This window comes from Bos javanicus, chromosome 5 (assembly GCF_032452875.1).
Source record: "Bos javanicus breed banteng chromosome 5, ARS-OSU_banteng_1.0, whole genome shotgun sequence".
In the NCBI taxonomy this organism is placed as follows: Eukaryota; Metazoa; Chordata; class Mammalia; order Artiodactyla; family Bovidae; genus Bos; species Bos javanicus.
The window spans coordinates 89,787,527-89,810,394 of NC_083872.1; the positions used below are offsets into that span (position 1 = coordinate 89,787,527).

Below are 22,868 nucleotides of genomic sequence, written 5' to 3' on the forward strand. Positions count from 1 at the left end.
AGCAACTTCACTTCACTTCACTTTTAGGGTTTTCTAGATCTGACATCATGTCATTTGTATATAGTAACAATTTTACTTCTTCCTTTCCAATTTGGATGCCTTTTATTTATTTTCTTGCTTAATTGTTCTGGCTAGGACTTTCCATCCTATGTTGAATAAAAGAAGAGAGAGTGGGGATCCTTGTCATGTTCCTGTTCTTAGAGGAAAAGCTGATGCAGTGAGATGTGAGCTCTGAGTTTGTCACATATGGCCTTTAGGATATTGAGGCATGTTACCCCTATAACCACACTGTTGAGAGGTATATATATATATATATATATATATATATATATATATATACACACACACACATCATAAATGGATGTTGAATTTTGTCAGTTGCTTTTCTGCATTTATTGAGATGATCATAAGAATCTTATTCTCTCTTCTATTAATGTGGTATGTCACTCTGACTGATCTGCAGATGTTGAACTATCCTTGCTTCCCTGGAATAAATTCTACTTGATCATGGTGTATGATCATTTTAATGTATTGTTGAATTCAGTTTACTAATATTTTGTTGAGGACTTTTGCACCTATGTTCACAGGGGTAATGACTTACATTTCTCTTCTCATGTCCTTTTCTGGTTTTGGTATCAACAAAATGCTGGCATCATAAAATGAGTTCAGAAGTATTCCCACCTCTTCCATTCTTTGGAAGACTTTGAAAAGGATTGGCAGAAGTTTGTGTTAATGTTTAGTAGAATTCACCAGTGAAACCTTCTGGCCTTGGTTTTTCTTTGTTGGAAGGTTTTATTTATTTATTTATTTTTTTAATTTTATTTTGTTTTTAAACTTTACATAATTGTATTAGTTTTGCCAAATATCAAAATGAATCCGCCACAGGTATACATGTGTTCCCCATCCTGAAAGGTTTTAAATTATTGGTCTGTTCAGATTTTCTGTTTCTTCATGGTTCAGTCTTCGTACATTGTATGCTCCTAGGAATTCATCCATTACTTCTAAGCTGCTCAGTTTGTTGGCATATAATTATTCATAGAGGTAGGCATTTATTTCCAGGAACTGCTTTCTTAGAACTGCTCTTGCTATTGGGTTGGCCAAAAAAATTCATTTGGGTTTTACTGTATGATGTTACAGAAAACCTGAATAAACTTTTCGGCCAACCTAATATAATCCCATAAATTGTAGTGCATTATAGTTCCATTTCATTTTTAAGCATACTAAAAGTCTATTGCTACCTATTACCTTTTTTCCCACCAGAATATTCAGCTATTTTCTTGTGTTGTACATACTATAATTCAATCACTTAGAAAGACAAACCAGAATTTCATGTCTAAAAATATACCTCAATTATTTGAAGACTAAACATATCACACATAAGTTGTGTCTTCAAAAAGTGGTCTTAAGTGTAATTAATAAAGCTTGGTTGCTAGTATATATATTATTAGTGTATGTATACTACACACAGACATACACACACACTAAATGACCACAGAATCTGTTTGTCTGTACTGATAGTTAAAGGTATCAAAACTGCACTAAATGACGAAAGAACCTGCTAGTCTCTAACTATTGATTAATACAGGCCCACCGATTGCTAGTATGTTAAAATGTTCCTAGTACATGCCCCAGTACATTAAAATTCCTAGTATAATTCACAAATCAAAGTGATCTTTTCCCACAAAGACTCTTAGCTAAGTAACAAGGAAACTATTGGTTCCTTCAATGCCCTCTTACCTCTCGTAAGCTTTTCAAAGGAGAACAATTTTCTATTATCTCTCTTAACTTTCCACTGAAAAGCTTTTCTTCAAGAATTTATAGCAAAGAGAAAACAAAACAAGAAAAACACTTAATTGCCTTCTGAGAATTTTATCCTCTGACTTCATTTGGTATTACTGGGAACGCTGCCAGAAAAAGAGTTCTGCCTGCTGCTGAAGTTTATATATCATTTAGCATCTGCCCTAATTTGGATGATCTAGTATCTGAGAGCTTATACTAAAAGGAAAAAAAAGAAAAGGAAGAAGAAACCATTAGCCTGAATGTGTGAGTAAGCTGACAAATTATGTCACAGAATTATTGAGAATAGAGTAAATAAATAAATGTTAATTAAATTCTTGCTGAGTTTGAAGAGTCATATACAATTAAGAGCTGAATTTAACTTGAAGTAAGATATTCACTGTTCTATAAGCATTTTATATGAAAGGTACACTTTATTATTTGTGATAATACATATATAATTTTGAAAGACGACATCAAATTTGAGAAAAACTTCTGTCTAGAAAGCACATAGGAGGAAAGTCAGAAGTTTAACTTTATCCTGGTCATGATGAATGTTCTCAATACAAGCTGATGATTTTTTTTTTCCTCCTAGCTAATACCGACTTTAGATAAAACTGTATACTTCCTTCCTGAAGGCCAAAATTGTTTAGTTTGTTTTTGACTCCTTGAAGGTTAAAAACAGTGCAAGACATATATTGGTGTTTTTTACATGAAAAACACCAATATATGTCTTGCAGGCTGCCCCTTACATGTGTGACAGCCCACTGCTATCTACCAGGTATACTGATGCTCACACACCAAGTCAGTCCCCATTTTTGGAAATCTAAAACAAATGTACTTCATATATTTTCTGCCATTCAAGGTTTTCCACTGTAATATCCCCAAGTTTATATACTCTTTCTCTACCAAGAAAACTGAAGTTATCAGGCTCAAAGTATTTCCCTAGTGGCTCAGTGGTAAAAGAAAGTGAAAATTGCTCAGTCACATCTGAATCTTTGTGACCCCATGGACTGTAGCTTACTAGGCTTCTCTGTCCATGGAGTTCTCCAGGCAAGAGTACTGGAGTGGGTAGCCATTCCCTTATCCAGGGAATCTTCCCAAACCAGGGGTTGAACCCAGGTCTCCCACACTGCAGGCAGTTTCTTTATTAGCTGAACTACCAGGGGTAAAAGAATCTGCGTGCAATGCAGGAGACGTGAGTTTGATCCCTGGGTCAGAAGGTTCCCTAGAGAAGGAATTGGCGACCCGCTCCAGTCTTCTTGCCTGGGAAACTCCATGCACAGAGGAACCTGGTGGGCTACAGTCCATGAGGTTGCAAGAGTTAGACATGACTTAGCGACTAAATAACATTTCATTTTTGTACTACCTATCCCCATTTATTGTCTCCTGTTCTGGTATAAATCTCTCTACTTTCTTTACAAAGCTTCTTCATTAGTGCTTATTGGTGGATGTAATAATTCGTTTAAGAACATGGTCAGTTTTTCTGAACTAGAGTAAATGGAAGGGTTCAGGGTAGGGACTGGTTGAGTGTAAGAAAAACACATAAATGGGTGTCAAAGGACCACTTTGAGAGAAAGTGCATTCCCTGCCCTGAACTACACTGTTTTCTCAGTCCTTAAATAGGTCATTATTGAGAACTTCCAGTGTTTCTCCTCTACACTGATTCTCTTTGCTATTAACAGTTAGTAAGACATATATCTCATCTTGGCATAAAAAAAGTTTCCTCACTTCTATTGCTATTTCTTTTTTTTACTGATGTATAGCTGATTTACAATGTTGTATTAATCTCTGCCCTACAGCAAAGTGATTCAGTTATACACACATACATTCTTCTTTATATTCTTTACCATTATGGTTAATCACAGGATATTGAATGGTCCATGGGGTCTCAAGAGTCTGACATGACTTAGCAACTAAACCATCACCATTCTTTTTTTATATTCTTTATCATTATGGTTAATCACAGGATATTGAATATAGCTCACTGCCATACACTGGGACCTTGTCATTTTTCACCTCTTTTTTAATTCTACTTTTCTTTTAAAACAAAACTCCTCCACGAGACCTTTCCACTATCTCACACCAAAAAGTGAAAGTTAAGTGAATGTGTTAGTCATTCAGTCGTGCCCGACTCTGCCACCCCATGGACTGTAGTCTGCTAGGGTCCTCTGTCCATAGAATTTTCCAGGAAAGAATACTGGAGTGGATAGCCATTCCCTTCTCCATGGGCTCTTCCTGACCCAGTGATCCAAGCTAGATCTTTTGCATTGCAGGCAGATTCTTTATCAACTGAGCCATCAGGGAAGCCCCACCTCACACTAACTCTCTTCTTAATTTCTGTATTCTGCTTTCCACCACTGCTTGACTGAAAGTGCATTCTGAGAGCCCACTAATGGCCTGCTCATCACTACATTCAATTGCATTTCCCATGTTATTTTTTGTTTTCTTGAACCTGTGTTTGTGGTCTCAGCCCTCTTTTGAGTGTAGCTTGTCAGTATGCTCACTACTTTCAATTCTGCATTAGTTCTCCTTCCTCTGGTCTCCACTGAGCCTGTGTGTATGTTTTAACTCCATCCCCAGGCTCCTCTCAGCCTGTATGCTGAGCCTTCCTCAAGAATCAGCCTTTCTTCTGTTTTTCTCTTTTCATGTTCTTCTTCTGGGATCTATTGCCTGATGTAACCCTATTGTCTGGTACTCTTTAGTTCACATCTTCTGCTCTCATCTGGCTGTGGTGGTGGTTCAGTCATTAAGTCATATCCGACTCTTGTGACCCCATGGACTGGAGCTCTCCAAGCTCCTCTGTCCATGGGATTTCCCAGGCAAGAATACTGGAGTAGGTTGCCATTTCCTTCTCCCAGGGATCTTCCTGATCCAGGGATCGAACCCGTGTCTCCTGCATTGTAGATGGACTTCTGCATTGCAGGCAGATGTTTTACTGCTGAGCCACCAGAGAAGCCCTTTCATCTGACTACAGAGCCCAGAACAGCATCTCAAATGTCCGTCTGAAATTCCCTTTTGGGATTGTCATCTTCACTTCTCACTCAACAATGTAAACACTAACCTCATTATTTTCCCTGTGAACAGGCTTGGGTTACTGGCACTCATCTGTGAAGTACAGGATTTCACACTCCTGACGCTCCTTACTTCTTCCTCATCTAATCAATAAAAAATGACATTCTCTGGATCATTCCTTCACAGGAGTTCCTGCAACGGTCCCTAGCCAGTCAGGTTTTATAAAGCAGTTATAAAGAAAGTTCACACATATCCAAACAACCCCACACTTTGCCAGTTCAGACTTTTTCCTCAGGCTTTTCCTTTCCCTCTTTACACTTCTAAAATCTTGTAACACCACCTTGAAGGCTCACCTCAGACACCACCAAAATTTCCCATTTCCACTAGGCATAAATCAACAATCTGTCCCACCTAAACTCTTATCATACTTTGTTTATATAATTAATTTTACATCTACCACTCTGCCTTATAGGCACATTATCTACTCAAGTATTGCTCTATTTCCAACTATACCTTGTAAGCTCTCTGAACACAATAAACTTGTCTCTCGGTTTTCCCTCAGACTGAGACCTACCACAGTGCGGTCCGCATAGTAAGTGGTCAAAAACCTGTCTTCAATTAAACTAAATCTTTTCTTTTCCTAAAGAGATGGTATTTGAGTGAGGCCTTGTGGTGTTAGTAAAATACTTAGAGGTCTGTATTCAAATGCAGTCAGCAATTCCTTTCAAATGGCTGAAAGGCTTTAGACATATTGTTCAAGGAAGTAATAGCAAGATAAGAAGAGATTGATGATCTAAAACATAAGTACAGTATCTTCCCCGCCCCCCTCTGGTGGGGAATTAGAATTAGAGGTTTTACTCTGTGCTTAATTTATCTAGAATTTCCCAATAAACTATTCTGTTGTAATTGGTATCTTTTTAATTTTGGAGTGTATGTTCTTGCTTTTTAAAACACTTATTTGCTTTTTAATTGGAGGATAATCGCTTTACAATGCTGTGTAGGTTTTTGCCGTACAACAATCTGAATCAGTTATATGTATACGTACTGTTTTTGCTTTTGACATTGACAATTTTTATCTGAGTTGAGAATCAAGGTGAGATAAAGGTATACTCTGCTGTTGTTGTTTAGTTGGTAAATCATGCCTGACTCTTTGTGACCCCATGGACTATAGCCCACCAGGCTCCTCTCTCCATGGACTATTTCAGGCAAGAATACTGGAATGGGTTGCCATTTTCTCCTCCAGGGGATTTTCCTGAGCCAGGGGATCAAACCCATGTTTCTTGTGTCTCCTGCATTGGCAGATGGATTCTCCACCACTATGCTACCTGGGAAGCCCCCTTATCCCAGAAACCTGGGGTTTCTTGCTGGTGCTCATCTTTACCTGTGATAGATCTAGAATTACAAACAATTTACTGTGTATTCATGACCAATTTGGCAGCAAATTCTGATTTAAAATATTAAATGTGTACAAAGGGTGAGTTGTTGGAGAAAAATAGAAAGAGAGAAGTAAGAGTAAGGGAAAGCGAGGCATACATTCTTTTGGATAATGCTGATTTAATTGGACTGATTTATATTATCTACTAATCAAATTGATATCAGACAAAAATGAAAACACAGCTATTAAACTTGCCACTAAAAACAACTGACTGACTTGGTTGTACTTTCTCAGTGACCTAAATTAAGCTGTTATCCATGAAAACTTAATGACAGCACAGGTCATGTCAACTTGATAAAACCCTGGGGAGAATTTCATATTTCAAAATGATTTTTCTTATGCAGTACTGCACATCCAATTCTCTTTCTCTTAACCATTTTTTTTAGTGTTATTTTTTATTTGGCATGTTTACAGTCAGGTAAGTGCAGGCAACGAAGAGAAAAGTGATTTTTCTATTTCTTCACAAAGTACCCTAGGAGGAGAGATAATTTCCTCAGTGTAAAATTCAGCCTTTATTCTGTCAGGCAAAGTAATTATGAAAGCAAAACAAATCCACATTGTCTAATTAGGTCATTAAAAAGCATAAATGCGTCATGGAATATTTCTCCTTGCCTAAGACATAAAGTAAGACAATGAGAACAGTCTGGCAATATAGAAAGGTTTATAATTTGTTTCTTTTCCTAAATAATAGGTCCTTTCATCTTTCTATTTCCTTAAGATGAAGACAGTTCATTTAGAGACAAAATCTGTAATTAGTTCAGGGTTTACTGTGATTATATTTCAAAATATTTAACCAAAACCAGGAAGATAGAGACAAGAAGAAATACATGGAAAAATTATCAAAGGAAGTGCATAAAATCAAGAGAGTAGGCTGCTGATCAAAATAAATTCTGTAGAGATGAGATGAATATAAAATCTCTATTGAGAGGAACACGAACACAACAAATCTGGGATACTAGAAAGCTCTTCAGAGGAATATACTGATATCTGCCCTTGGGATCTGAAACCAGACTTTAATTACAGCTAAGTAAAATGAAAACAAATGGCATGACTGCTGTGCCTCTTCTTCTCTGTCCTCATTTCTTGAGTTTTAGAAAAGTCATGGCTCCGTGTTTGCAACAAAAATGCAAAAAAGGAAAAGAAACTTACCTGTGATCCTCGTGGCCCTCGTTTGTGGTCCCATTCTGAATGCCCCATGAGCTGTAAGACAATGTAATAATGGCAGTAAATTAAATGATACCTATTTTATATGTCAACAATTTATAGTCTTTCTTTTATAGAATAATAGACTTTTGAAACCTATGTTTCAATAGTAAGGTATTAAATAGCTTTAGCTTTCCAGACTACTCTGTCCACAGGATTCTCTAGACAAGAGTACTAGAGTGAGTTGCCACACCCTCTTCCAGGGAATCTTCCCAACCCAGAGATCAAACCTGCTTGTCTTATGACTCCTACACTGGTAGGAGGGCTCTTTACCACTAGTGCCCCCTGGAAACCCCCAGAGGTCAAGAAAATATAGGAATGACAGTAAATTCAATTCAGTTCAGTTCAGTCACACAGTCGTGTCTGACTCTTTGTGACCCCATGGATTGCAGCAGACCAGGTTTCCGTATTCATCACCAACTCCCAGAGCTTACTGAAACTCACGTCCATTGAGTCGGTGATGCCATTCAACCATCTTATCTTCTGTCATCCCTTTCTCCTTCTGCATTCAATCTTTTCCAGCATCAGAGTCTTTTCAAATGAGTCAGTTCTTCACATCAGGTGACCAAACTATTGGAGTTTCAGCTTCAGCATCAGTTCTTCCAATGAATATTCAGGATTGATTTCCTTTAAGATGGACTGGCTTGCTCTCCTTGCACTCCAAGGGACTCTCAAGAGTCTTCTTCAACATCACAGTTCAAAAGCATCAATTCTTTGGAACTCACCTTTCCTTACGGTCCAACCCTCACATCCACACATGACTACTGGAAAAACCATAACTTTGACTAGATGGACCCTTGTTGGCAAAGTAATGTCTCTGCTTTTTAATATGCTGTCTAGGTTATTTATAATTTTTCTTCCAAGAGCAAGCATCTTTTAATTTCATGGCTGCAGTCACCATTTGCAGTGATTTTAGAGCCACCTAAAATAAAGTCTGTCACTGTTTCCACTGTTTCCCCATCTATTTGAAATGAAGTGATGGGATTGGATGCCATGATCTTAGTTTTCTGAATGTTGAGTTTTAATCCAACTTTTTTACTCTCTTCTGTCACTTTCATCAAGAAGCTCTTTAGTTCTTCTTTGCTTTCTGTCATGAAGGTGGTGTCATCTGCATATCTGAGGTTATTGATATTTCTGCCAGCAATCTTGATTCCAGCTTGTGCTTCCTCCAGCCCAGCATTTCTCATGATGTACTCTTCATATACGTTAAATTAGAAGGATGACAATATACAGCCTTGATGTACTCCTTTCCGATTTGGAACTAGTTTGTTGTTCCAAGTCCAGTTCTAACTGTTGCTTCCTGACCTGCATACAGATTTCTCAAGAGTCAGGTCAGGTGGTCCTGAATTCCCATCTCTTGGACAGTTTTCCACAGTTTGTTGTGATTATACAGTCTAAGGCCTTGGCGTAGTTAATAAAGCAGAAGTAGATGTTTTTCTGGAACTCTCTTGCTTTTTCAATGATCCAGCGGATGTTGGCAATTTGATCTCTGTTCCTCTGCCTTTTCTAAATCCAGCCTGAACATATGGAAGTTCACGGTTCATGTACTGTTGAAGCCTAGCTTGGAGAATTTTGAGCATTACTTTGCTAGAGTGTGAGATGAGTGCAATTGTGCGGTAGTTTGAACATTCTTTGGCATTGCCTTTCTTTGGGACTGGAATGAAAACTGACCTTTTCCAGTCCTGTGGCCACTGCTGAGTTCTCCAAATTTGCTGACATATTGAGTACAGCACTTTCACAGCATCATCTTTCAGGATTTGAAATAGCTCAACTGGAATTCCATCACCTCCACTAGCTTTGTTCATAGTGATGCTTCCTAAGACCCACTTGACTTCGCTTTCCAGGATGTCTGGCTCTAGGTGAGTGATCACACCATCGTGATTATTTGTGTCATGAAGATCTTTTTTGTATAGTTCTTCTGCGTATTCTTGCCAGTAAATTAAAATCTTGCCAGCAAATTCTTGACAGTAAATTAAATTATACCTATTTACATGGCAACAGTTTCTACTCTTTCATGGACTGTAGGAGCCTGGTAGGCTGCAGTCCATGGGGTCGTTAAGATTCAGACATGACTGAGAGACTTCACTTTCACTTTTCACTTTCATGTCTTGGAGAAGGAAATGGCAACCCACTCCAGTGTCATTGCCTGGACAATCCCAGGGACGGGGGAGCCTGTGGTCTTCCGTCTATGGGGCCGCACAGAGTCGGACACAACTGAAGTGTTCAACTTAGCAGCAGCAGCAGGCTTTTTGAAACCTATGTTTTAACAGTAAGGTATTAAATAGCCCTCATGAATATAAATTAACATATCTAAAGTAATACATCTCTTTTTAAAAATTCTTTTTTATTATTGTAAAAGTCACATAACACACTATTTTAACCATATTTAACTGTATATTTCTATGACACTAAGTACATTCACATTGTTGTGCAACTCTCACCATCAGCCATCTCCCTAATCTTTCATTTTCCTCAACTGTGAAACTGTCCCCATTAAACACTAAGTCCTCCCCAACCTAACCACTACCCCTGCATCTAACAATGTACTTTCTGACTGTATGAATTTAACTATTCTAAGTACCTTGTATAGTGGAATCAAAAATTATTTGTCTGTACCTATTGTATATTAGAATGCATTTTTAAGGTTAACTTGTGTCCTGAAAACAGATTGAAAAAAAAAAATCAACTTCTGGCTTGATAGCTAATATTTCAATTACTCTTTGTTTTGAGGATATTTTAATATCATTGTATGACTAAACAAGTCTGCTAATGTACAGCTTTCCTAGTCTGTGTCAAGAACATTCTAGAGAGATGTTAAACCATGTTAAGCTTTATTTACGTGGTATTAAACTTGTAGTTTTTTAACAAAACATCCTGCAGAAATCTGCTAGTGTAGCCTAGCCTACTGTCAGAAATAATAAGAACCAGAAGCCCAAAATATCAATAATTTTAAATTCTGTTTTGATAAATCACAAAAATATGAGAGTTCTAAGGAGCAAAAATTATTTAATCTGAAGTATGCCCCCAAAGTTACAAATATAGATTTTTATAAAAACACAGACTATAAGACATTATCAAGTTACTTCCAGAATTGTAACAGCATTGAGCTACTTTCCTTCAGATCATGATATTTATTTGCCAAAAATAACATTTACCATGAAGAATATTAAGAAAATGCAAGATATCAACCAAGAGGAATAAATTCCATTTCTCTGTCTAGTCACTCACTAGTCATGTGTAGCACTGAAAGAACTCCTTACCAATAAGAAGCTGTCATGCTAACAAAACATATTGTAAAGCATGTTTATATATATTAGTTTTTCTATTCAATTGCATTGACTTTGACAACAAAAGACAAAGAAGCTGTTCATAATAGCAACAAAAAGTATTATGCTTTTGAACATTATCAAGAAATGTTTGATAATCATACATGGAAATGGTAAAGCTTCACTGATGAACATAAAATGCTGTTTGAGAAGTTAATTCAATAAAATTATGTTCATTTCTACCCAAATAAATTTATAGGTTTAACTCAATTTCAATCAAAAGTTGTTTGCATTTTTTAAAGATATTGAAAAAAAAAAGAACCCAAATTTTATCTGAGAGAATAAACTAAGAATCAAAATACCAGAAGGGATAAATATGCCCTAGTGGTTATTAAAGTATATTAAAATAATAAAATTTAATTCAAATTATAGGATAATGCTTCATGACTCAAAATATAAATGAATGAAATGTAGTGGACAGTTCTGAAATAAATTAAGTACATGTAGTAAAAAAAAAAAGTGAAAAAGAAAATACAAAAATTAATGAGTTTTTGATGAATTATTCAATCAATGGAAAAAAGAAAAAAATATAGAGCTGAACCCATATTAAAAACAGTAGATAAATAGAGTTATTTTAAAAAGATTAAACTGTAAGTATTAGAACAAAATGAAAACAAATACTTAAACTATCTTGGAATAAAAAAAAGAATTTCCAAATTTAGAAAAAAGTCAGATCAATTGATCAGGATACCTGAAACCTTCAAGTGCCTTCACAAATGTCACACTGGTAAAATATCGACAGTAAATGGCAGGTAAAGAATAACATCTTCAGTCCACTAAGAACTCTACACATTTTAAAGAAATACAACCCTAGTAGATAACTGGAAGAAAGGATAAGGACAATTTACACAATAAATATCAAGTCAAGAGGTTTATGGGAAACAACTAATTTTATTAGAAGTGAAAGAAACTCAGTATGCTGCTGCTGCTGCTAAGTCGCTTCAGTCGTGTCCGACTCTGTGCGACCCCATAGACGGCAGCCCACCAGGCTCCCCCGTCCCTGGGATTCTCCAGGCAAGAACACTGGAGTGGGTTGCCATTTCCTTCTCCAATGCATAAAAGTGAAAAGTGAAAGTGAAGTTGCTCAGTTGAGTCTGACTCTTAGCGACCCCATGGACTGTAGCCCACCAGGCTCCTCCATCCATGGGATTTTCCAGGCAAGAGTACTGCAGTGGAGTGCATATGCATGTGTATAAAAATAAAAAGAAGTAAATAAATAATAAACATAATTTGTAATCCACTTATACTAATTTAAGGGAGAATATTTAATGATGACAGGTGGAGGAGTAGGTACTGGTTAGGGCGTCAGGGCTCTATTCCTTCCCAAGATCATTGCATACCTGGCACAGGTGAGGGGTGAGTGAGGATCAGCTTCATATTAGTAGATGATAGCATCTGAAATGTTTACACTATTTACATTATTTATTTTACGGTACTGTCCTCAGATCATGGATCCAAGACTAAAATGAACACCATTCTTTCAGTATTATTTTTAAAAGAGCTATTCATAGTATGAAAAACTGCCTGACTTAATACTACAGATTATTTAAATTAAAATGAAGCATTTGACAGCTCATCAGTATTCCCATTAAACCAGAACCATAGACTAAAAGTTTTAGAAAGTACAGCAATACCTCCCTAGCCCCACTCTCTTTACTAATGATCAGGACAAATGAAAAAAAAATTAGTCAGTTATAATAAATACTGAAGAAAAGAACTTGCACCATAAGTCAATGAATTACAGAATTCCATGCAAATTGATGTTGACGTCACACCAGTGAGAAAGTCAAAACATCCTTTGAATCAATAGGTAAAATCAGTGTTAAGTTGCAGACGTCCAACGTAGTCATTTGATATTATCATGGGATTAGATGAAAGACAGAAATGGGTCATGCATGGACAATGAGGAACAGAAGTAGAATTTGTGGAATCTTTTTTTTTTTCTTTGTGCAATTGAGTTTATATGGACTAAATGTTCAAGATAAGTGAACAGCAGTATGATACCTAGGCCACTCTGGGAAAAGAGACAGAAAGTTTATTAATATGACATGATACTGTTTTTGAAGGAGGAATTTTTCTGATTTTATAATCTGTTATACAAAGGATCTAGAAATACAGAAGAGACAGAGAGAGAAAAAGTAAGACTAAAACATGAAAAATAAATGGGAAATTCAAATATATTCTGTTTGATAAAGAGTACAGGGCTTCATAATTTAGGAAGAAAAAAATGTCTTTCACTGTCTATAAAAAATACCCTCTTGGCTATTTAACTGTGAGTACTCCTCTGGGTAATAATATTTTAATAAACATTTAACCAGGAAGTTTGAGGACATACAGGTCACCAAGTTTATGACTACACATGGCAAACAGAAGGAATTCTCTTTAAAACTGTATACCTTTCCTTCATTCTCAGTTCTCATTAATCAGGATGGGTAAAAAGAAGATGCTTAAATTTATTCCCAGGAAACAAAATGTACTTCCTTGCAAAGAAACATAATTTGTTATGTAAAGCATCTTGAAAATCATAACTTCCTTGACACTAAGTAATTTTCATCCTTATGAAATAAATTCCTCTTTTATTTTTAATAATCAATTTCTACATCACTGCCTTTAGCTAACAGAATGTTACACAGTACTTAGTTCCAAGGAAAACAAAACTGCTGCCAAACTTGGAATTTAAAAAGTTCACAGGGGAAGCAAATGAGAAGTTAGCATGGAAACAAAATGGTTTCAACCAAGCAAAGATATTTTTAATAATATGAGAAATGCAGATAGCCGAATGTGTGTTTCTGTAGGCAAAATATTTTCCTTCCTCATTTATATTTTTCCCCATGCTATGTTCTCCTATTGTTTTTTGTGTGTTACTATAATCATGAATGTCCTTTTAAGGACTTCTTGGGTGAAAAAGCATCACCAGAGCTATTACTAAAGGGATGAAAGCTGTAGGAAACCACAACTGAATGCAAAATTTAAAACATATATTCTTTGCATGTCCTAAAGAGGCAAGAGTTTTCAAATATGAAAAAATATAATGATGGAGGGTAACAGTCACATGGTTATCCTCACATTACTCTCAAGTAAACCATTCTTCTACTTCATTTGTTGAAAACCCACAGAATGGGAGAAAATATTTGCAAATGATGCAACCAACAATGGATTAATATCTAAAATATACAAAGACCTCCTACAGCTCAAAAAATGGGCAGAAGACCTAAACATACATTTCTGCAAAGAAGACATACAGATGGACAAAAGGCACAAAAAGAGATGCTCAACATCAGTAAGTATTAGCAAAATGCAAATTAAAACTAAAAGGTGTTTACACAGGTCAGAATGGCCCTCATCAAAAAGTCTACAAATAACAAATGCCAAAGAGGGTATGGAGAAAATGGAACCTTTCTCTTCACTGAGGGTGGCAATGTAAATTGGTACAGCCACAATGGAGAACAGTACGGAGGGTCCTTACAAAACTAAAATAGAGCTACCATATCTCCTACTCCAGTGTTCCTGCTTGTAAACCCTATGGGCAAGGGACCCTGGTGGGCTGAAGTCCATGGGGTCGCAAAGAGTTGGACACGACTGAGTACATACCATATGATCCAACAATCCCACTCCTGGGCATATATCCAGAGAAAACCATAATTCAAAAAGATACATGCATCCCAATATTCAGTGCAGCGCTATTTATATACATATATATCAGAATCACTTTGCTGTATACCTGAAACTAATACATTTTAAATCAACTATATTCAGTAAAAAACAAATGAATTTTTAAAAAAATTACTATTTTTGAAAACATAAAAATAATATATATGTGCTATGATTTATATACGATTATTTATATGGTATAATATATATTTATTATTATATATGTGTATATAGTCTGTATAGTACATACAGGGAAATATAACATAAAACTCTCTTTTTATTTAACACTATTCACTAAACAAGTATTTCTTACATTCCTATTATATGCAAGAAATTATTCTAGGCATAATCTATCATCAGTGAACAGATCAAGATGCATCTGTATTCTCTTGGCTCTTACAATTTTAATGAAAAGAGATAGAACATAAATAAACATAAACCAGGAGATGATAAAGCTATAAAGATGACTACAGTAACATAATGGATAAAGAACGGGTGGGAAACTGCGGGTTGGGGCTGACAACAGAGCTAATTTTATGTAAGTACATCAGGGAAGTCCTTTCTGAAAAAGTGACAAATTATTTAAGATGCTTGCCATGAAATTAAAAGATGCTTGCTCCTTGGAAGAAAAGCTATGACCAACCTAGACAGCATACTAAAAAGCAGAGACATTACTTTGCCAACAAAGTTCCATACAGTCAAAGCTATGGTTTTTCTGGTAGTAGGAATGTGAGAGTTGGACCATAAAGAAGGCTGAACACCGAAGAATTGATGCTTTTGAACTGTGGTGTTGAAGATGACTCTTTAGAGTCCTTTGGACTGCAAAGAGATCAAACTACTCAATCCTAAAGAAAATCAGTCCTGAATATTCATCGGAAGGACTGATGCTGAAGCTCCAATATTTTGGCCACCTAACGTGAAGAGCTGACTCATTAGAAGAGACCCACCAACTGCCCCCCACCCTCTACCCACCTCTCAAAAAAAAAAAAAAAAAGCAGAAGAAACCCTGATGCTGGGAAAGATTGAAGACAGGAGGAGAAGGGGACGACAGAGAATGAGATGGTTGGATGGCATCACTGGCTCAATGGACATGAGTTTGAGCAAGCTCCGGGAGATGGTGAAGGACAGGGGAAGCTTGATGTGCTGCAGTCCATGGGTTCGCAAAGAGTCAGACATGACTGAGCTTGTTGTTGTTGAACAACAACAACAAAGATCAGAGAAGTCCTTTCTGAAAAAGTGACATTTATCAGAGATCTGCATAACGTGGGAGAGCTGAAATACAGACATCCAGGGGTGGGGCAAGCAAGACAGAAGACACAGAAGGTGTAAGACTGTGAGATGGGAGCAGAAATGGGAGAGCTGAGAAGCAGCAGAGCATCCTGCAGCTAAAATTTCATTGAATTTTTAAAAAAATTTATAGAAGTCTAGTTGCTTTACCTTGTTGTGTTAGTTTCTATTGTACAGCAAAGTGAATCAGCCCTATGTATACACATATCTCCTTTTTTTGGGATTTCCTTCCCATTTTGGTCACTACAGAGCATCTTTGAAATCATAGGTTTCTATTTGGAATTTACTGCCTTCCTCTGGTATGAAATTGTCCCAAAATGTTAATCATTAGCTCCACTAGTTAAAAATAACAAAGTACACTGTCTAGAGAAATACTCAAGGACCAGAGATTCTTCCTTCCCCAATCTCTAGTTCAATTTTATTCACTACAACAGGATTTATGAAGCATATACCATAGGCCACAAAGGCGCCCTTGTATTAGTCATAGTACATAGTATAATTGTGCTGTCCCTTAACACATGGGTTTTGTTTTTCAAGAGTCATAAAATGCATAAGAGCAGGGGTTGCTTTTTAACTGCAGTTACTATGAGAAGCCCAGGACTTTCAATTTCTTAAGCAAATTAAAGCTCTTCTTTACCCTTGGCATGTCCCCTTTGAATACTTCCCTTGACATATTTGTTTTATAATCTCCTCAGTCATTATGTTTTTACTCTCTAGGATTCTATGTGGGAAGATAGGCCTAGACTACTCATTCCCCAGAGTGCAGGGCCCACTTGATGGCAATCCCAGGCATGGGAGGATGGGTGACGGATACTGTGCAGCAGAGCAATTCCTATCTAGTCCTTGACGTTTCTTTACTTGGCCTCTTGTTATTAGTGGAGTAAGAAGGTCAAGGTTATGCTGTGCTCTACTGTAAGGGAACTGGAAATATGTAAATTTAATTATAAAGGAGGGTAAATCTTTTTCAATATCATTTGTATGAGGTTTTTTGAGGCCCTAAACCCCAGCGAAGGGCCCTGGAGGGCTGGGTGACAATGTGTGGGAGCCTCAGGGACTTTCTTAACAACTTTGGCCTAAGGCCCAAGTCAAATCCAGACTTCCATGGGCCTCTGGGGAGACTCCACCAGCCTCCACTGGGTAAACAAGATACCACCAGCAATCTCTGTTCTCAACCACGGCTAGCTTCACCCACCACCACTTTATCACATCCATCCACAGCCAATCCAGTCCACTCTACAAGGAATCATCAAGCGACGGGGACACTGCTGAAGGTCTAAGGTGGGGACAGGACGTGGTTATATCACTAAAATATCCATCAGGTATCTCAGTGGCTGTCACAAAGCTTTTTTTTTTTTGGTGGCTGTTACTATGTCTTGCCTTTTACTCATTGGGTTGGGGGTGGGGAGCAGAAATGAATCTTTTTTTTTTTTTTTCAGGCTTAAAGGTCTTAACCTTCATTCTTCAGGGATCTTTCCCAAGATCTAAATCTACTCTTTTATTATTCCTCAAATAATTTAGCTTTCTCCTATTCTCCCCATCTTGACTCTTCAGACAATTTAGCAGAAAAGGAGGATTCTTTAGCACTTACCCTCCTTAGAAAGATCTGAGAGGCTGAAAACAGTAAAGCGCTACACAATGCTGAAATCAAGGGATATGTTTTCCTTTCCCAGTTGGTGATAACTACCTAAATTCCATTCACTTGGCAGAGAATAAATCCCTGAACCTAACAACTCAGCTTTCCAACTCAGCAGCCAGTATAAATTTCATAAACATAGGGGAATGAGAAAACTTCAAATAGAAAGACGTATTCTAGAGTTTGAAATCCCAGCCTCTCTACTGACTGTAAGTCCTGTATCTCTTTCTGATAAGGATGATAAAGATGTTCCCACACTTTGGGAATGTTTCCATAATTCTATTTCTGTCCCTGTTGTCAAATTTACAATCACTACTCTAAACCTATATGTAGCTATTAATGCTACAAAGCTTCCTTTATTTTTATTCAATATATCCAGAATATCTTGATTACATGGAATTTTTTACTAATTTGCATTTGGGATACTAAACCACTAATAATGCAATCTCATCAGTTTTGGGCTTAACCAGTAGGGCTTCTCTGATAGCTCAGCTGGTAAAGAACCCACCTGCAATGCAGGAGACCCTGGTTCCATTCTGAGTCAGGAAGATCCCCTGGAGAAGGGATAGGCTACCCTCAGTATTCATAGGCTACCTTCTCAGTATTCATGGGCTTCCCTGGTGGCTCAGACAGTAAAGAATCTGCCTGCAATGTGGGAGACCTGGGTTGGAAAGATACCCTGGAACAGGGCATGCCAACCATTCTAGTATTCTTCTCTGGAGAATCCCCATGGGACAGAAGAGCCTGGTGAGCTACAGTCCATGGGGTAGCAAAGAGTCGGACATGACTGAGTGACTAACACACACACAGTGTTTCCTTATGAGATATTTTATAAAGAAATGGCAACACTATAAAATAAACTTGTGAAATTTTGCATAATATAATAAGTACTTGGTTAATCCAAATACATATTAACATTATTAAAGTTTGGTGAAGTATTAAACAAAGGAACTCAATTCAACTAATGTTTTAAATATACTTGATCACAGAACACTTGTTTCAAAATAAATTAACAACTTTCCATGGAACACATTCTGAGAAATTTTTAAAAATTGCTTATAGTTTTCTAAATGTTTTTCTAATATATTATTTTATTTCATTATAAAAGAATGGATGCGTATGACTCCTTCTTTATAGCTATGAGTCAATAGAGGTAAAACTAAAACACAACCACAAGGCTAGTGGCTAAATATGGATCAAAATTTAGGTCTGCTGACTATGAATCACACACTTTTCCTTTGTAAAATGTTTAACAATGAATAATTATTGTGTTCAAACCAAGTGTCAGGTCTTGGTCAACTTGGTCAACTAAGAATGTGTGTGTTCATGCATGCTCAGTCATGACTGATTCCTTGTGACCCATGGACTGCAGCTCACCAGGATCCTCTGTCCATAGAACTTTCCAGGCAAGAATACTGGAATGGGTTGCCATTTCCTACTCCAGGAGATCTTCCCAATTCAGGGATCAAACCTGTGTCTCCTGGACTGAAGGAAGATTCTTCATCACTGAGACACCTGGGAGCCACAACTAGTACACTGGTAAGGAAAAAAAAAAATCTCATAGGATTTGATTTGTCTTCATGGGACTCATGGTGGTAGTTGATGAAGTAGATTTATTTCTCCAAATCCATTTTTCAAGATTGCCGGGAGATATATCAATAACCTCAGGCACGTAGTTGACACCACCCTTATGGCAGAAAGCGAAGAAAAACTAAAGAGCCTCTTGATGAAAGTCAAAGAGGAGAGTGAAAAAGTTGGGTTAAAGCTCAACATTTAAAAAACTAAGATCATGGCATCTGGTCCCATCACTTCATGGCAAATAGATGGGGAAACAATGGAAACAGTGACAGAGTTTATTTTGGGGGGCTCTAAACACTGCAGGTGGTGACTGCAGCCATGAAATTAAAAGATGTTTGCTCCTTGGAAGAAAAGCTATGACCAACCTAGACAGCATACTAAAAAGCAGAGACATTACTTTGCCAACAAAGGTCCATCTAGTCAAAGCTATGGATTTTCCAGTAGTCGTGTACGGATGTGAGAGTTGGACTATAAAGAAAGGTGAGTGCTGAAGAATTGATGCTTTTGAATTGTGATGTTGGTGAAGACTCTTGAGGGTCCTTTGGACTGCAAGGAGATCAAACCAGTCAATCCTAAAGGAAATCAGTCCTAAATATACATTCACTGGAAGGACTGATGCTGAATCTAAAACTCCAATACTTTGGCCACCTGATGCAAATAACTGACTCACTGGAAAAGACCTTGATGCTTGGAAAGATTGAAGAAGGAGAAGGGGAAGACAGAGGATGAGATGGTTGAATGGCATCACCAATGAGACGGACATGAGTTTGAACAAGGTCCGAGAGCTGGTGATGGACAGAGAAGCCTGGTGTGCTTCAATCCCTGAAGTTGCAAAGAGTCGGACATGACTGAGAGACTGAACTGAGTTTTAACATCTTTGAAAACTGTGGAATAAAAGAAAAATTTAATTTCTTGGAAAAGGCTATGTAAATGTTAAAAATCAATCATATATTTCAACTTTGGCTACAGAATTACCTTAAAATGTATACTAAATTATACGCCACAGTTTGTTATGCCATATTCTCTACTAGTAAATCTTATTAGTACATATTATTCATTCCTGAATTCACCTATTTACTCTTTCATTCACACATCCTTTCAACAAGTATCTATTGGGTACCCACAATATCTAGCCCTGTGTTCTACATACACATAATAAATGTGGCGACTGCACACCCCATGGCACCACAGGATCTTGAAGTACCTTTAGAATCATTAATGAACTCTAGTACAGTGGTCAGGCATGTGGGTTCTAGAGGCTTGATTTACTGGTTCAAATTCCATATCTGATACTATAGTCAATTTTACTGGATACATGATCTTAGTTTATTTAATGTTTCTGTCCCTCAGTTTCCATATCTCTAATATTTAGATATGGAGTGTGTGCATGTGAAGTCGCTTCAGTCATGTCTGACTCTGTGTGACCCTATGGACTGTAGCCTGCTAGGCTCCTCTGTGCATGGGATGCTTCAGGCAAGAAATTCTTCAACCAACTGGAGTGGGTTGACATGCCCTTCTCCAGGGGATCTTCCCAACCCAGGGATCGAACCTGAATCTCTTCTGTCTTTTGCATTGGCAGGCAGGTTCTTTACCACTAGTGCCATCCATGCATCTAGCTCTGTTATTACATAAATTGCCATATATACACTGCCATGTGTAAAACAGACAGCTAGTGGGAAATAGCTGTATAGCAGAGGGAGCTCAGCTTGGTGCTCTGTGATGACATAGAGGGGTGAGATGGGGTGAATGGGAGGGAGGCTCAAGAGAGAGGAGATGTATGTTACTTATAGCTGATTTGCACTGTTGTACAGCAGAAACCTACATAATATTATAAAGTTAATTATTCTCTAATTAAAAATTTAAAGAAAGCATGAAAAAATGACTGCTAAAAAACAAGGCTTAGTATAGTATCTACTATGTAGTAAGTACATAATGTTTAATGTTACATATTAATTTATAATTTTTATTAATTACATAATTTTATTGAGATGTTATTATATTCTAAGTATTTAAGAAAACTATAGCTCAAATAATATACATGTGGTGCTGGTGGTTGTTTAGTTGGCAAGTCACTTCCTACTCTTTTGCAACCCCGTGCAGTATAGCCCACTAGGCTCCTCTCTCCATGGGATTTCCCAAGCAAGAATACTGGAGTGGGTTGCCATTTATTTCTCCAGGGTATCTTCCTCCTGACCTAGAGATCGAAATCTCATCTCCTGTTTGGCAAGCGGATTCTTTACCACTGAGCCACGTGGGAAGCCATACATATGGTTACTTTGAGAATCCCATGGACAGAAGAGCCTGGTGGGCTACAGTCCATGGGGTCACAAGAGTCGGACACGACTGAGCGACTAAGCACAGCATAGTACCTTCAAGTGGGTCATTTATTAATTGGAAAACAAACTTCCAATGCAAGTGATAGGCCTAAAAACAATAAGCAAATAAACAAATTAAACAAATAGGTAAAATCCATGTAAATAGTTCTAAAATAACCACAATAAAGTGCTTTTAAGTACTGAGCAGCAAAACAAAATGTAGTTTCTTATGAAATATTAAACAAGGCATTAAGGCTTTAATTTCCTAACTCTATCAACTTGAGGTGAAACCCAAATCTCTGAGCAGCATTGAATGTAACCATAAATCTGCATTTTAGAGTTTGTTCAACTCCACTTGTACTACCTCTGCCAATTTGGGTAATTGATCAGAAATCATACCAAAAACAATTTCACTCATTATTTCTAGCTCTTCACCTGTGGTCTTTAGAATGGATCTTGCTAGTATTTCTGTTATCCTATATATTCAGATTCCATTTATATAATGCCTCATTCAAGGCTATTTTCTCCAGAAAATTATTAAAACTCAGTCAAACCTCATGACATGAGGGCAACTTAATAAGATTAATCTATTAATACAAACTTGATCTTTCCTTAGAAGAAAAAATTGGAAATCCTAGGGAAAATAATGAAACTTAGATATTATACCTTCAGTTCAGTCGCTCAGTCGTATCTGACTCTTTGCAACCCCATGAATCACAGGACGCCAGGCCTCCCTGTCCATCACCATCTCCTGGAGTTCACTCAAATTCATGTCCATCGAGTCAGTGATGCCATCCAGCCATCTCATCCTCTGTCGTCCCCTTTTCCTCCTGCCCCAATCCCTCCCAGCATCAGAGTCTTTTCCAATGAGTCAACTCTTCGCATGAGGTGGCCAAAGTACTAGAGTTTCAGTTTTAGCATCATTCCTTCCAAAGAAATCCCAGGGCTGATCTCCTTCAGAATGGACTGGTTGGATCTCCTTGCAGTCCAGGGGACTCTCAAGAGTCTTCTCCAACACCACAGTTCAAAAGCATCAATTCTTTAGCGCTCAGCCTTCTTCACAGTTCAACTCTCACATCCATACATGACCACAGGAAAAAGCATAGCCTTGACTAGACGGACCTTTGTTGGCAAAGTAATGTCTCTGCTTTTGAATATGCTATCTAGGTTGGTCATAACTTTCCTTCCAAGGAGTAAGCGTCTTTTAATTTCATGGCTGCAGTCACCATCTACAGTGATTTTGGAGCCCCAAAAAATAAAGTCTGACACTGTTTCCACTGTTTCTCCATCTATTTGCCATGAAGTGATGGGACCAGATGCCATGATCTTCGTTTTCTTGAATGTTGAGCTTTAGGCCAACTTTTTCACTCTTCTCTTTCACTTTCATCAAGAGGCTTTTTAGTTCCTCTTCACTTTCTGCCATAAGGGTGGTGTCATCTGCATATCTGAGGTTATTGATATTTCTCCCGGCAATCTTGATTCCAGCTTGTGCTTCTTCTAGCCCAGCGTTTCTCATGATGTACTGTGCATATAAGTTAAATAAGCATCGTGACAATATACAGCCTTGACGTACTCCTTTTCCTATTTGGAACCAATCTGTTGTTCCATGTCCAGTTCTAACTGTTGCTTCCTCACCTGCATATAGGTTT

At 37.4% G+C, this 22,868-nt stretch overlaps 1 protein-coding gene across 1 annotated transcript in view; it reads right to left on the minus strand.

The window, feature by feature from the left end:
* Positions 1 to 22,868, minus strand: part of PDE3A (phosphodiesterase 3A) — a 370,530-nt gene that overhangs the window by 141,512 nt on the left and 206,150 nt on the right. Inside the window, exon 2 of the mRNA XM_061417690.1 lies at positions 7,376 to 7,426. Coding sequence (XP_061273674.1) covers positions 7,376 to 7,426 — 51 coding nt within the window. The remainder of the gene's footprint in view (positions 1 to 7,375; positions 7,427 to 22,868) is intronic.